At 34.7% G+C, this 15142-nt stretch overlaps 1 protein-coding gene across 1 annotated transcript in view; it reads right to left on the reverse strand.

The window, feature by feature from the left end:
• The window catches only part of sntg2 (syntrophin, gamma 2), an 83328-nt gene that overhangs the window by 14730 nt on the left and 53456 nt on the right, over positions 1 to 15142 (reverse strand). Inside the window, exons 10-14 of the mRNA XM_051867077.1 lie at positions 11039 to 11168; positions 8434 to 8472; positions 7995 to 8111; positions 5442 to 5513; positions 3764 to 3973 (exon numbers count right to left, since the gene is read on the reverse strand). Of these exons, the coding sequence (XP_051723037.1) occupies positions 3764 to 3973; positions 5442 to 5513; positions 7995 to 8111; positions 8434 to 8472; positions 11039 to 11168 (568 nt within the window). The remainder of the gene's footprint in view (positions 1 to 3763; positions 3974 to 5441; positions 5514 to 7994; positions 8112 to 8433; positions 8473 to 11038; positions 11169 to 15142) is intronic.

The raw sequence follows: 15142 nt of genomic DNA on the forward strand, positions 1-15142 counted from the left end.
CAGTAGTGAACTCCGAACCCGAGTCTGCGCAGTAGTGAACTCAGAACCCGAGTCTGCGCAGTAGTGAACTCGAAACTCGAGTCTGCGCAGTAGTGAACTCGGAACCTGAGTCTGTGCAGTAGTGAACTTGGAACCAGAGTCAGTGCTGTAGTGAACTCAAAACCAGAGTCTGCACAGTAGTGAACTCGGAACACGAGTCTGCACAGTATTGAACTCGGAACCCGAGTCTGTGCAGTAGTGACTTGGGAACTTGAGTCTGAGCAGTAGTGAACTCAAAACCAGAGTCTGCACAGTAGTGAACTCGTAACACAAGTCTGCGCAGTAGTGAACTCGGAACCCGAGTCTGTGCAGTAGTGAACTCGGAACCCGAGTCTGTGCAGTAGTGAACTCGGAAAACGAGTCTGCGCAGTAGTGAACTCAAAACCACCTTTGGAAAAAAATTGATTTGAAGTGTAATTTAATTGTTTAGTTTGTCTCACATCCCATTAGATTACATGGAGAGGGCGGGGTTTATGACCTATACTGAGACCAATCACCTGGGCGCGATCACCTTGGCCTTACTTTTTTAGGACTTGTGCAGCACACTTGCCCTGCGTCCCAATGTCCATACTATCCATCCTAAATAGTATGTGAGATTAAAATAAGTGTGTCCCAAAGCATAGTATGTTGAAAAGAATATGACAAAAGTCCCTGGATGGTCTACTGTTTCCGGTAGATTTTCAAAGTGTGGATCCGTGCACACTATAAGGGCTAATATTGCCCACAACCCATTGCGCTTTGGATGAGGATTCAGTTCAGAACTACAAACACGAGTAAAAAGTGTTAAAAAATTATAATAATTCCCAACAAAATCACCCCAACCATTCTAGAATTCAATTCAATAGACTGCATATTGCTGAAAAACAAAATATCGCAATGGCAAGTTTTTTCCAATATTGTGCAGCCCAACTACAAAGGTCAAACTCGTCACGTCAGCCATTGCGAGCTGTAATTTTGGTGTGAATTTCATGTGAAAGTGAGCATCACGCTGGTCTACCCCCTCTTTGAGCGCTTTTAGTGAGCGACACTCACAAAGAAATACATCACAGACCGTCTCATTCATGTCGTGCCTTTCAAGGACATGAAAAGGCCATTTGAAATAATCGCCCTTGGAATTAAGATCAAGCGGACACATGTAGTAAATTTCGCTGTCAGAACTTGGCAGCATATCATGATGGGCCATTTGAGCGTTTCCTATTAGGCCTTTTTGTGGCCTTTACTCCCTCAATTAGCCTCAAATAAAACGTTAGTGTTGTGTTAGATGAGGATTTTGATGTCTGGCATGGAATATGATTTGCAGTTTATCCAGAGAGCCACTAATCTGCTCCACTAAGCCAAAGTTTGAGCGAATCACCACTGATTAAACACCGCAGAGAGACCAACACGCCGCTGGCAGAGCGCTAAACCGGCATAATGCTGATGAGCCATAAATAAACATCCTGTAGTAATGCACACTTGCGTGCTAGAGATTCGTTCGAGGGTCGCCGAAACTTTGAGAGCCGTAATGTGACGCTCTGCATTTGACCCCGGGTGGTATTTAAGATTACTTAAATGTGAGTAACGCAAGTCTCTGGAGCTGCTGAGACTTAAATCCCCTTCATCCCATGAACTTATGTTAGCATATACTTCATAATAGCTGCCCTGCAGGAGTTCATGGCGACACCAGAGATGCGCTAGACCTTTGTATAGTGGAGGTAATTTAACGGCTCAATGAGGAGAGGTCTCACAGAAAAGCGTCTTCAGAGAAATTTAATTAAAGCAGTAATAACATTTGAAACGCACAAATCAGACACAGACGCGCTCTCATATGCATTGCATTGCAGTGCTGACAGATGCAGAAATCAATGGTTCACTTGTCATATACCGCTTTCTATGTGTTTAATCTCTTGAAGAGGCATTTTAAAACCATAATACTGATTGACAGGATATATATTTTAAATTAAGATGCATTCTTGTTACCGTAATGCAAAAAATGTACAGCATTGCTTCATTCATATTACTGTAATGCATTAATGAAAATCATCCTGTCTAGACAATAATTCTTTTTTGGCAAAATATTGGCAAATACTACGATGGCGCATTGTTGCCACAAACATAATATTCTCTCCACTCAATTAGATCGTAATAACGAGATATGTTGTTAAAACGACATCTTGTAATAATAAGCTGTTAAAACGACACTTTTCTTGTTAAAATTTTCTCATAATAACGAGATATGTCATTAAAACAACATATTTTGAACATGAAGTGTATGAATTATGCCTTTATCTGATCTATAATAGATAATTTATCCTTTATCACACTTCCGCATACAAAAAGCAGAAGCAAATATAGCGTAAAATACCTTTCAATGCCTGTATTAATGGCAGTGCCCATAGCACGAGATTGGAAGTATCTGTGAAGAACTGTACACCACATCACAAAAATCTAAACCAAACTTTCTCAAACTTATAAGGTAGAAAATTTTCCCTAGCCTATAACCAAAGTCAGTTGTGGGTGGGAGTACTGAACACAATATAATTGTTTTACTGCCGTATATCTCCAATTGTAAATATGCACTTTTTAATAATTAAGCACAATTTTATAATTTAGCCTATACCATATTTTCTGGAAAATAAGTCGCACCTGATTATGTCGCATGTACCGGGTCAGACAGTACAAAAAATGTATTTTGTTTAAAGTGAAACTGAAACCGCTGTTGGGCTCCTCTCTCATTCGGCACGAATCCAAATGTTTCTATATTCACACTTGGACTTGGACTAAACTATTATTTAGTATTTTATTAACAATGCTGCACATAGTCACACGAATACAGTCAGTCACAGGCGATCCACACTCCAATCCAGAAGGGGCACGCTTGGTAACGCAACGCTGTTTGCTAACCGCCACAACAGGAAAAGGTGCTGAAGAAGAAGAACAGACGATCTATGCATAGATATGTTTACGTGTAATCTCTCAACCAGTGTTTCAACTGTGGAAAGACATCAATAAAACAGCTTGAGAATAATCTCTCACGTAGCATTACATTTACCTCAGGCAAGTCATTTAGTGTCCACAGCATGTTAGTTCACTAGAGAAATGAACTCTAGAGGGAGCATTTCACTGAATATATGCACTATATTAGATTATATATTCATTATATTTACCTATTAGTAATATCTTATTTAATATATGTTTAAATAAATTTGTCATGAAAACAGGTTATGACAGTAAGTGTGTAAATGATTATATTTCAAAAATGAATTGGAGTAAAAAAAATAATTGAAACTAAATTAGATTTAGAAGTTAATGCAAAACCTGCCTTATGTGCAATTTACTTTTTTTATTTGCATGTTGATTATAATATCTAAAAATAAACAGCCACTGAATTTAATATTTTGTGCTCTGTTGTTAACTGTAACCTTTAATATTATATTAATGTGCAAGAATGGGTTTCCTGTTAATAGTTTACAGCAATTAGCTGAGATCGATTTTTTTTATCCTGAAGAAAATGTTAATTATAATCGAATTTATTTAAAGAGAGAGACAATTTGTTCAATAAACCACTGTTTAATAAAAAGAAGGAAAAGAAGTCATTTTATGTTTAGTTTTCTCCCCCTGCTGTATCGAACCTGTACTGAACCGCCATGTTTGTATACCGTTATGCAATATTAATTATTTGTTCCCAGTTTTGGTAAAGTTTTGTAAGTTTGCTCAACTCTTTGATTTCAGTGTCAGTACTCACCCGTACTCTCTGCACCTCCATGAACACTGCTCTCTGAAATGTTTTCTCCCACAGCACCAGTTCTGAGCCCAGCTCAACGCTGTAGCAGAAGCTCTGGCCGTGACCCACAAGCACACTAAAGCAGAAGGGTTCACTGTCCCGCAGCTCACCGTCCTGCTGGAGGCCCATATAAAACTTGGTCTGTATCCAGCAGTCTTCGGCTATCCATAGCTAGACAGAAAAAAAAGAGACACAGAAGATTGGAATTAAGGTCTAACGTGAAGCACATAAATAATTTTTTTTTAAAAACCTGATGTTTACTGAAAAATATAAATATATACACCATCATGGTATGAAGTCTCTTAAGCTCACCAAGGCTGCACTTATTTGATCAAAAATACAGTAAAAACAGTGAAATATTATTACAATTTAAGATAACTGTTTTCCATGTGAATATATTGTAAAATGTAATTTATTCCTGTGATCAAAGCTGAATTTTCAGCATCATTACTGCAGTCTTCAGTGTCACATGATCCTTCAGAAATCATTCTAATATGCTGATTTGCTGCTCAAGAAACATTTATGATTATTATCAATGTTGAAAACTGTTGTGCTGCTTCATATCTGTGTGGAAACATGATGTATTTTATTTTCCAGAATTTTTTTGATGAAAAGGAAGTTCAAAAGAACAACATTTATTTGAAATAAAATATTTTGTAACATTATAAATGTCGTTACTGCCAATTTTGATCAATTTAATGCACTTTTGCTGAACAAAAGTGCTAATTTCTTTAAAAAAAACTCCAAACTTTTGAACGATTGTGTATTTTTGACACATAAAATATTTGAACATCTGAAGTAAAAAAAGTTCATCAAAGTTGTCATAAGAAGAAGGTTTTAGTACAACTTTGATGAAAGGTTTTGATCCACTTCAAATGTTGACTACTGTATATTATATATTATATATACATATACACTGCCTGCCCAAAAAAAAAAGTTGCTTAAGAATGCAAATACTTAAGAATCTATGAATGGATCATTATTACAGTGATTATTATGTTTCTAGCATGTTGTATGTTTGGCAACGGTTCTTTTAACCCTTAAAGACGGAGTGTGTAGCTTTTCATTTCTTAAACAACCATGTAGGAAGACACATCATGACCATATTCCAGGATGACAATGTCAAGATTCACCAGGGTTAAAATTATGAAAGAATGGTTCAGAGAGCATGAAGAATCATTTTCACACATGAATTGGCACCTCTGAGTCCAGACCTTAAATTCATTCAAAGTCTTTGGGATGTGCTGGAGGAGATTTTACAGAGTGCTCACCTCTTGCATTATCAATACAAGATGTAGACCAAAAATTGATGCACCTCTTGATGGAAATAACATCACAACATTTATTTCCATCGAGAGGTGCATCATTTTTTGGTCAAGATCTTGTATTGACAATGCAAGAGGTGAGCACTCTGTAAAGTCTCCTCCAGCACATCCCAAAAACTTACACTGAGGTTAAGGTCAGTGCCAATTCATGTGTGAAAATGATTCTTCATGCTCCATCTCAACAATTCTTTCACAATTTTAACATTAGTGAATCTTGACATTGTCATCCTGGAATATGGCCATGATACATCTTAATATATACACATACAGAGCAACTAGCATCTATTGATGAAGCCATCCATGTGTGTTTGTACCTTATGAACCTTAAAGAGAACCTCACAGAGGTGAAAACTAGCCTCTGCTTGAGCCCAGTCTGACGCCATGACCTGATACAGACACACAGAAAGAAATCATGATGTTACATAACAACACATCCACAGTCAGCAGGCAATTAGCGGTTTACTTCAGTCTCCCTGCAGTAACCTGAGGTTAAGACACAATGGTGAGGTGTCTGGATCAACCCTTGTGTTTTTGAACTTACAATCTTTTAGGTCAAGATTGTTAACCAACAGTTAACACAAGCTACAGTTACACACTCAACTACACAAAGATGCGACTGGTGTTGTTTATTCGGACACTGAGATTCTACTGATTCACTGGTCAGTCACTTGTCTTGTTTTTTTGCCTTCAGAAATAGATTTCAATGCTGCCATTTACATTAAAATTCATGCGTATGAAAAAGTTTGAAGTAATTACCTCTTCATGACCTAGAGAGACATAACGCTTATTTAACAGTCTGTTCTCTCTGTGCATGCAGAGCTAAAGCACCACAGACGTAAATCTGAAACATAATGAGATGCTAATGAATTTGCTGAATGTCTCGCTTGGCTTTAAGGCATGTTAAATGCTATGTTTCCTTACAATTCTCCCTTTATTAATTCAGTAATGCACAGTTAATGAAATGGCAAGAAATATCAGCACAGTGTTATTTTGGTCACAAAATTTATCAAAACCACTTACAATAATGTTAATGCACCAATAACAGAGTCACGTAGAGGACGACGGTGAATTGAAGCTAAATATCACACTGCATTAGGAAGTGCAGACACTAAAATAGCACACAAAACAGTGCCAACACAAAGTACAGGGTTGTATTTCATAACTGATGAAACCTGTGTCTTCAGGCTTAATGGCAAAGATACAGCATTTGTCACAAATAACGTATGTGTGCGAGGCCACCGCGGTAATGGCTTTTCCTCGCCACAGTCCATTAGAAAGTAGTAGATTGATTATATATAATTAGAATGGATGTCCTGAGTCTGAGACCACCAAAAGACAGGTAATGTTGTCATATTTTAGAAGATAAGACACTGGGTGTGTTCAGAATAGGATCCTGCCATACTACATGTACTGTTTTTGCAGGATGTAGTTTCCAGACTGATCTAGTTCACTAGTGTTTGAAATGTTTCACATGTTATTCAGGGTTCCCATATTGATGCCACATTTGTTCCCATAAATGCTCCCCATCTAGAGTTCATTTCTCTAGTGAACTAACATGCTGTGGACACTAAATGACTTGCCTGAGGTAAATGTAATGCTACGCGAGATATTATTCTCAAGCTGAGATATTATTCTCACGATCTAGACTAATGCAGTTAGATGACCCTAAAATTTAAGATATCAGGGCAAAAATGACCCTGTATTAGTTTTTGTCTCATATTTATATCATGATATAGTTAAGCAATATCACACGAGTGTTGTTTTTGTCCTGGATAGCACAAGTGCAAATGTGATAATGGTTTTATACAACAGTTCAATAAATAAGAATTTAATATTGTGTTATATTTTAGACAAAATATTGTATGTTTTTGCTCAATTTTGCCAAAGAAAATATTACCTATAAAGCCAGAGCATAACTGTTGTGCTTCTTCGAGCAACACACAGCACTGTTTTATATCTGAATGAATCTGCGTTTTAAGCGAATCAATTGGTCAATCAATAATTCAATGACTCATTCATAAAGAGAGACATTTACTTCATTCCTGAATGAATCAGCCATTTGAATGAGTATCATTTCCATATGAATAAAAACCCATTAAAGATATAGTTCACCCAAAAATGAAAATTCTGTCATCGTTTATTCACAATCATGGCCGTTGAAGCCTAAAAGTTTGTGTAATAAATTTTATGTTGAATCAAATAAAATATTTTTTTCTAAAGCTACTTTTTGTAATGTACATGTGATGCTTTTCTCATTTAACACAATAATGACTTTAAATTATCTTTTGAAGGTAATTTGTCTGCCAAATTTGATGTGTGATTAATTTGCGATTAATTAGATTAATCGTCACATTGTGTAATTAATTAGATTAAAAATTAATCGCTTGACAGCCCTAATATATACATGGTATGTGTATGTATGTATATATATATATATATATATATATATATGATTATAACACACAAATACATACATATATGTGTATATATTTATTATTAATTATTTACAATTATAATATAATATATAGTAGTTGAGCTACAGTAATATTTCTGTCGTGTTAGTCATAGACCCTACATTTTTTATATTATTATTAAGCTGAGATAATATATTCAGATCTATATTATATTATATTATATTATATTATATTATATTATGTTATATTATATTATGTTTTGTTTAGTTTAGTGACACAGCAACTTTACAGTAGCTCAAATAATGGCTTTGTGGTTTTGTGGCAGAACTGTTTGTCCAAACAATGGTGCGAGTGTCCAGAAAACCACTGACTGTCTCACGTCCACGTGTGAAGATACTGTACGTCTCTGCAGGATTGAATACTGAGTGTCTGTAAACACATGGATGAACTTACAGGAGGACTCCTGAAGATGAGAAGAGAAGAGCCTCTCAACGCCAGAAACCTGCAGCCGCGTGTCGAATCGGCGTCACTGCCCTGGAGCTGCTCGCATACCCAACCCATGTGGACAATCTGCAGGAGAAAACAGTCCCGGAAAATCAATCCCACTGAACCCCGGTGAATTCCAACATCTTTGTGTGTTCAGCGCACATTGGCAGGGTTTCCTCTGCCAGTATTGGATTTCTCCTGAGTAAATATGACTGGATTACTCTCTGCTGCTTATGAATTACTAATCAAAATGCAACAAAGAGCCAGAGGTCATTACACGATCGCAGTGAGACGGTTATTGGCATGATTATGACATATTCTGAGGCTGTAAAAGAACTGGCACAATAAGGATAATTACTTTCTATCCTATGATTCAGAGGAATATGTCATAGTACAAATGACCTACCTGATCATCAGGAGAACAGTATTTATTCGCCGTCTTTATCTGAAACAAACGAAAACATTTCAAAATCAATGACCATATTTTTCAATCTGTATATTTATCATTATTTAATATTTATCACTTATTACAACTATAATGAAATTACTAGCTATTGATCGTTTAATAATTTACTTGGAAATTATATATATATATATATATATATATATATATATATATATATATATAATATTATTTCTATGTTTATTTATCATGTGTTCAGAAATGTTTCCATAAATTTCCATTCTTTTTTTAATAATATTATTTCACATCATGACTGATATAATCTTGTCGTAACACTTATGTATGCAGTATAAAAAAGTATATATAATGCAGTAAAAAAATATTCATAAATCATTATAATGCATGTTCTTATGACTAAATCTTATGGATATGCATTACACTTGCTGAAGGCGAAACCATGAATAGGCAAGTATTATTATTAATTGACATTCTTCAAGAAAACATAATGCATTAAAACATATATTATACATCAGTATATATATAGACCTTCATAATGCATTATAGATATAGGGAAGATTGTATTTTCAGTTCAAACATGAAGTGCACAAACAGAGAGCTGCTTTCGAGGCTGCTCTCTTTCTAAATCAGTCCCGCTTGTCAGCAGTGATTGACAGTATACTGGCCTGCCAGTGAATCACAGCCAAAGTCGACTTATCAGCCAATAATCCGCTCGCGGGTCAGAATGTGTCAAACAACACTCATCTCCCATCATCCTCGCTGCTCAAGCATGTGTCACACGCTCTATTTATAGGTTATAGGTCACCACAATAACAGTTCCGCTTCCCTCTCGCACATACAATCAGCTCTTAATTGGACATTTAGCAATCAGACTCTGTATCCATCATTAGGTGACGTAAGCGCAGTAATTGCACGTAAAACAGGCAGCTGTGTGACAGTCATTTAGTGCACGCCTGAGAAAAAGCCCATTGGATCATCAGCGCACTAATTAAAACAACGCACAGGAAATGAGATCGTTAGGCAATATTCTTGGCAAGCGGTTGGTTCTGAGAGCAGCATTATGACTTATGAATTGGGTCCAAGAAAGCATGAATCTAGAGAAACTTGCCTTTTTTTTTTTTTTTTTTTACAGAAAGCAACTAAAAAATAGTAAATTATTAAAACAGTGGTTGAGCTACAGTAGCTCAAGTACTTTTTTAATATAATATAATATAATATAATATAATATAATATAATGTGTATTGCTGCATTGGGTTATTCATGTTCCTACATTTTTAAAAAATATTATTACTACACTGATATAATATAATATGAATCTATATTATCATAGATTATATTTTTCATTATTTAATATTTAGCACTAATTAACACATTTTCATTATTTAATATTTAGCACTAGCATTAATAAAAATTTAATAAAATTCAATTCACAGTATTGTTGCTCAACCACTATTAGGTCCATGCTCACCTTAGTAATAATAACTTATATGAGTGTTTTCAGTCAGGGTTTCGTTCTAAGCATATTACGGAAACCGTACTAATGATCTGTTAATGGCTGCTGATGGCAGGTGCTTATCTATTCTTGTTTTGCTTGATTTGAGTGCAGCTTTTGACACCATTTCACACAATATTCTGTTGAACAGTTTATCCGCTATTGGTATCACTGGTATTCCTTACGCCTGGTTCACTTCATACCTTTCAAACCATACACATTTTGTACAACTAAAACTTCTGTTAGCTGTGGTGTCCCCCAAGGCTCTGTCCTAGGTCCCCCATTGTTCCTAATTTACCTTCTCCCACTTGGTAATATTTTCTCCAAATACAGTATTAAATTTCACTGTTACGCTTACCAACTGCCTTCACGAATTAAAAGTTTGGTTTTCTGCCAACATTCTCAAACTTAATGGCAGTAAGACTGAAGTACTCCTTATTGGCACAATCTAGGTGTGACTTTGTAAGATTCACCAATAAAGAGTAATATATATAGATATGATGGACTGTATATCATCTTAAGTTGCTACGGAGCACCTAAAGGTACATGGGGATGAAAAAAATATAAGATGGGAGGAAAAAATATATCTCAATGCTTTTGTGTTCACTCGCAAAACCTTTGCGTTCCCCTGAGAAACTTTGAGTTCGCTCGCAAAACTTTTCTGTTCTTTGAGAGCAAACGCAAAGCTTCTCAGGGGAACGCAAAACAATTGCAAGAGAACGCAAAAGAATTGACAAATAATTTTTCCTCCCATCTCATATTTTCTTTTTTTCTTACCATGTCCCTTTAGGGGCTCTGTAAGTTGCCGAAGATCTGAACACAGCAAAGTTCCAGTTACATATTCATATTTCAGAACTGTCATGAAATGGTCTTCATCTTCACTCTGCTGGCATTCAGTCCAGTGCATTTGCAGCAGTATGTCAATGCATGAAAAATAAGTTTTAGTCTTAACTGACTGATATATAATCATAATCAAGTCTCTGTCATCCTCTATAGTTGTAGTTTACACAGGCCTGGAGCTCAGAGGACCATAAACCCGACATCCCTCATAGTTTCACTTACACCAATCGTCGCAGAAGATCATTCCATGTTACTTACGCTCTCCTGCATCAAATCGTTGATGTTGGTTGATATTGCTTGAAGCCAGTCTGTGCTTTCTCCTGCAGTGCAAAATTGAAGAACGTGCGTGCAAACTCCATCTAAGGCAATGACTTCAAAACTGTTCGATCTGGAAGAAGAAGAGGAGGATAAAAAAGAATATGAAATATTAAATGCACTGATACAAGTACAACACTGGCATAAGCATACTATGACAGAAATCAAACTGATTTTTTACAGTGAGCAGATTTTCTGTATGCATGAAATAGCTGGATTTTACGGTTATTATTAGTGTATTTATTTATGAAAATAATAATAATAATAATAATAATAATAATAAATTATTACTAAATTAATCATTACATAATATAATGAATATATACAATTTTAAGGAGTAAATAAATAAAAAAAAATAAAAGTATTACTACTACTACTAAAAATAATAATATAATAACAATGACACATTAAAAATAAATTAATAAAAAAGAATTACTACTACTACTACTACTACTAATAAATTATTACTAAATTAATACTATACTATAATAAAAAAAATAATAAAGGAAAATAAAAAATAGAAAGGGGAATAATAAAGGAAAAATACATAATATATAATAAATTAAATTAAAATAATAACAATAATAAACTAATAAAAAATAAAAGTATTACTACTACTACTACTAATAAATTATTGCTAAATTAATAATTAATACAATTAATATAACAATAAAAATATATATAAAATAAAAATAATAACGAAAATAAGCTTAAGTCAGAGCCAATTTCATGTGTTGTTCAATTATAGCGCCACCAAGTGGTGCAGTTTTTTTTGTTTCCTCAGTGTGCCCCCATACATAAGTATTTGGTGTAAATATCTAATTTTGTTTAGGAGTTATAGACATTTATATGTATAAACACATAAAAAATTACCCACACCTGACTTTGATTGCATTTTTTGCCACTTACTATTGAAATTTTGACATTTGGCCATTAGCATATAGCCAATGACCTATGTTTTCAAAAATTCAAAATGGCCAACGCCCAAAATGGCCAATATGGGAAAACTGGATATCATTCGACTTGGCATGACACCACTTTTATGATTTTTGGATAAACAGTTCAGAAGTTATAAGCAAAAATAGCCATTTTTCGTATCTCCGGACCATTAGGTGGCAGTGTGCCGAAACGCAGCATGTAACCTCAGGTCATGCTTGTGATGACATGGACCAAGTTTGGTCTGAATACACTAAAGCGTTGAGGATATAAAGCTTACATCTATTTTTGCAAGCAACAGTAAAATTTGTTCGCACGTTTTTCGAAAACAGTTTGAGAAATCAACTTGAATCCCACAACTTTTTGTTGCCATGATCTGAAGATGATCTGGTTCAATTTTCGCGAAAATCGGAACAAACGGGCTAGGAGGAGTTCGAAAAGTAGGTTTTTCGGAAAATTCAAAATGGCAAATGACGTCATATGGTGCAATCGAATTGTCTTGAGCCAAGGAATCAGAGGAGTTTCTAGCCCTTACGGTTCAAAAGTTATTAGCATAAATATAAATGCAAGTTAGGACGGTTGGTGGTGCTAGAAAGATTCGGTTAGAGACTCCAAATTTGCTGTAGTGACAGTTCAGACTGGCGTCTATCAGTGTGCCAAATTTCACAACTTTCCTGCAAGTGGTTCTATGGGCTTCCATAGACTTCCCTAGACCTTCGGTGCTTGGCCCCTAATAATTCCACAGGGAGGTCACCTGACAAGCATGCTTCAGGTTGAAACATTTATTGTCTATAATTTCACAAGCTTTCGCAAACTATTTTTAAAAATCAGCATGCAGCAGCAATAGAGTAGTAACAGCGCACAGTATGTGGTCAGCAGTACATGAGGACTCTATTCTGAACCGAGCCATTGTTGCTGGAGTGACTCACTGTGGTAAAATAAACTCTGTAGTTCATGATGCAAGAACGAAACATTTCCTGATCAAATCTTCGAGGCCATAGAGGTTTATTCTAGTATTGATGAAGAGATGAATAAGACATAAGAGATATATTGTACATTGCAAGTACTAAATCGACAAGTATGGCCAGGATTTGTAGAGGGTTGAATCATACATTTCAGTCACAGATGATTTACAGTGCAAATTCCCAGATGATTCATGCTGAATGTGAGCTCCAAGTAAAATAATAACTAAATAAATTAAATATTCATGCCATAAGAACAGACTGTCAACAAATCCCATAGCAAAATCAATAGAGAATAAATAAAAAAATGCTTTAAAAAAAAAAAAAAAAAAAAATGACTTTCTGCATTTTTCTGCAATGTTTGCCCAACTTGCTGGGCAGTTTTATTTAACCCAACTATTGGTTAAAAATGACTGTATGGCTGGCTTAAAATGAACCCAAATGAAAAAAAAAAGACTTTCTGCATTTTGGCTCTCGATTGGCACTTTTATTTAGAAGGCGGGACTTATTCCGCCATATTGAGCATTGCACTTTCTCCCATTCATTGTAATATGAGTGAACCATCTTTCTATATCTAAAGACTTTGCTCACATTCATCTATGGAAGCTTGTTCCCACCACTAGATAAAAAAATAAAAAAGGTAATTGAGACGTTTTATCTCACAATTCTGACTTTTTCAGAATTGCAAGTTATAAAGTCAGAATTGCGAACGTTTTTCTCGCAATTGCGAGTTTTTAAATCACACAATTCTGACATTATATCTCACAATTCTGACTTTATATCTCGCAATTCTGACTTTATATCACACAATTCTGACATTATATCTCACAATTCTGACTTTATATCTCGCAATTCTGACTTTATATCACACAATTCTGACTTTATATCACACAATTCTGACTTTATATCTCACAATTCTGACTTTATATCACGCAATTCTGACTTTATAACTCGCATTTCTGACTTTATATCACACAATTCTGACTTTATATCTCACAATTCTGACTTTATATCACACAATTCTGACTTTATAACTCGCAATTCTGACTTTATATCACACAATTCTGACTTTATAACTCGCAATTCTGACTTTATATCACACAATTCTGACTTTATAACTCGTAATTCTGACTTTATATCACACAATTCTGACTTTATATCACACAATTCTGACTTTATAACACAATTCTGATTATTTCTCGCAATTCTGACTTTATATCACACAATTCTGACTTTATATCACAATTCTGATTATTTCTCGCAATTCTGACTTTATATCTCGCAATTCTGACTTTATATCACACAATTCTGACTTTATAACTCGCAATTCTGACTTTATATCACACAATTCTGACTTTATAACTCGCAATTCTGACTTTATATCACACAATTCTGACTTTATATCACACAATTCTGACTTTATAACTCGCAATTCTGACTTTATATCACACAATTCTGACTTTATATCACACAATTCTGACTTTATAACTCGTAATTCTGACTTTATATCACACAATTCTGACTTTATATCACACAATTCTGACTTTATAACTCGTAATTCTGACTTTATATCACACAATTCTGACTTTATATCACGCAATTCTGACTTTAAAACTCGTAATTCTGACTTTATATCACACAATTCTGACTTTATATCACAATTCTGATTATTTCTCGCAATTCTGACTTTATATCTCGCAATTCTGACTTTATAACTCACAATTCTGACTTTATATCACACAATTCTGACTTTATAACTCGCAATTCTGACTTTATATCACACAATTCTGACTTTATATCACACAATTCTGACTTTATATCACAATTCTGATTATTTCTCGCAATTCTGACTTTATATCACACAATTCTGACTTTATAACTCGCAATTCTGACTTTATATCACACAATTCTGACTTTATAACTCGCAATTCTGACTTTATATCACACAATTCTGACTTTATATCACACAATTCTGACTTTATAACTCGTAATTCTGACTTTATATCACACAATTCTGACTTTATAACTCGTAATTCTGACTTTATATCACACAATTCTGACTTTATATCACGCAATTCTGACTTTATAACTCGTAATTCTGACTTTATATCACGCAATTCTGACTTTATAACTCGCAATTCTGACTTTA

Source organism: Ctenopharyngodon idella, chromosome 17 (genome assembly GCF_019924925.1).
Source record: "Ctenopharyngodon idella isolate HZGC_01 chromosome 17, HZGC01, whole genome shotgun sequence".
Lineage (NCBI taxonomy): Eukaryota > Metazoa > Chordata > Actinopteri > Cypriniformes > Xenocyprididae > Ctenopharyngodon > Ctenopharyngodon idella.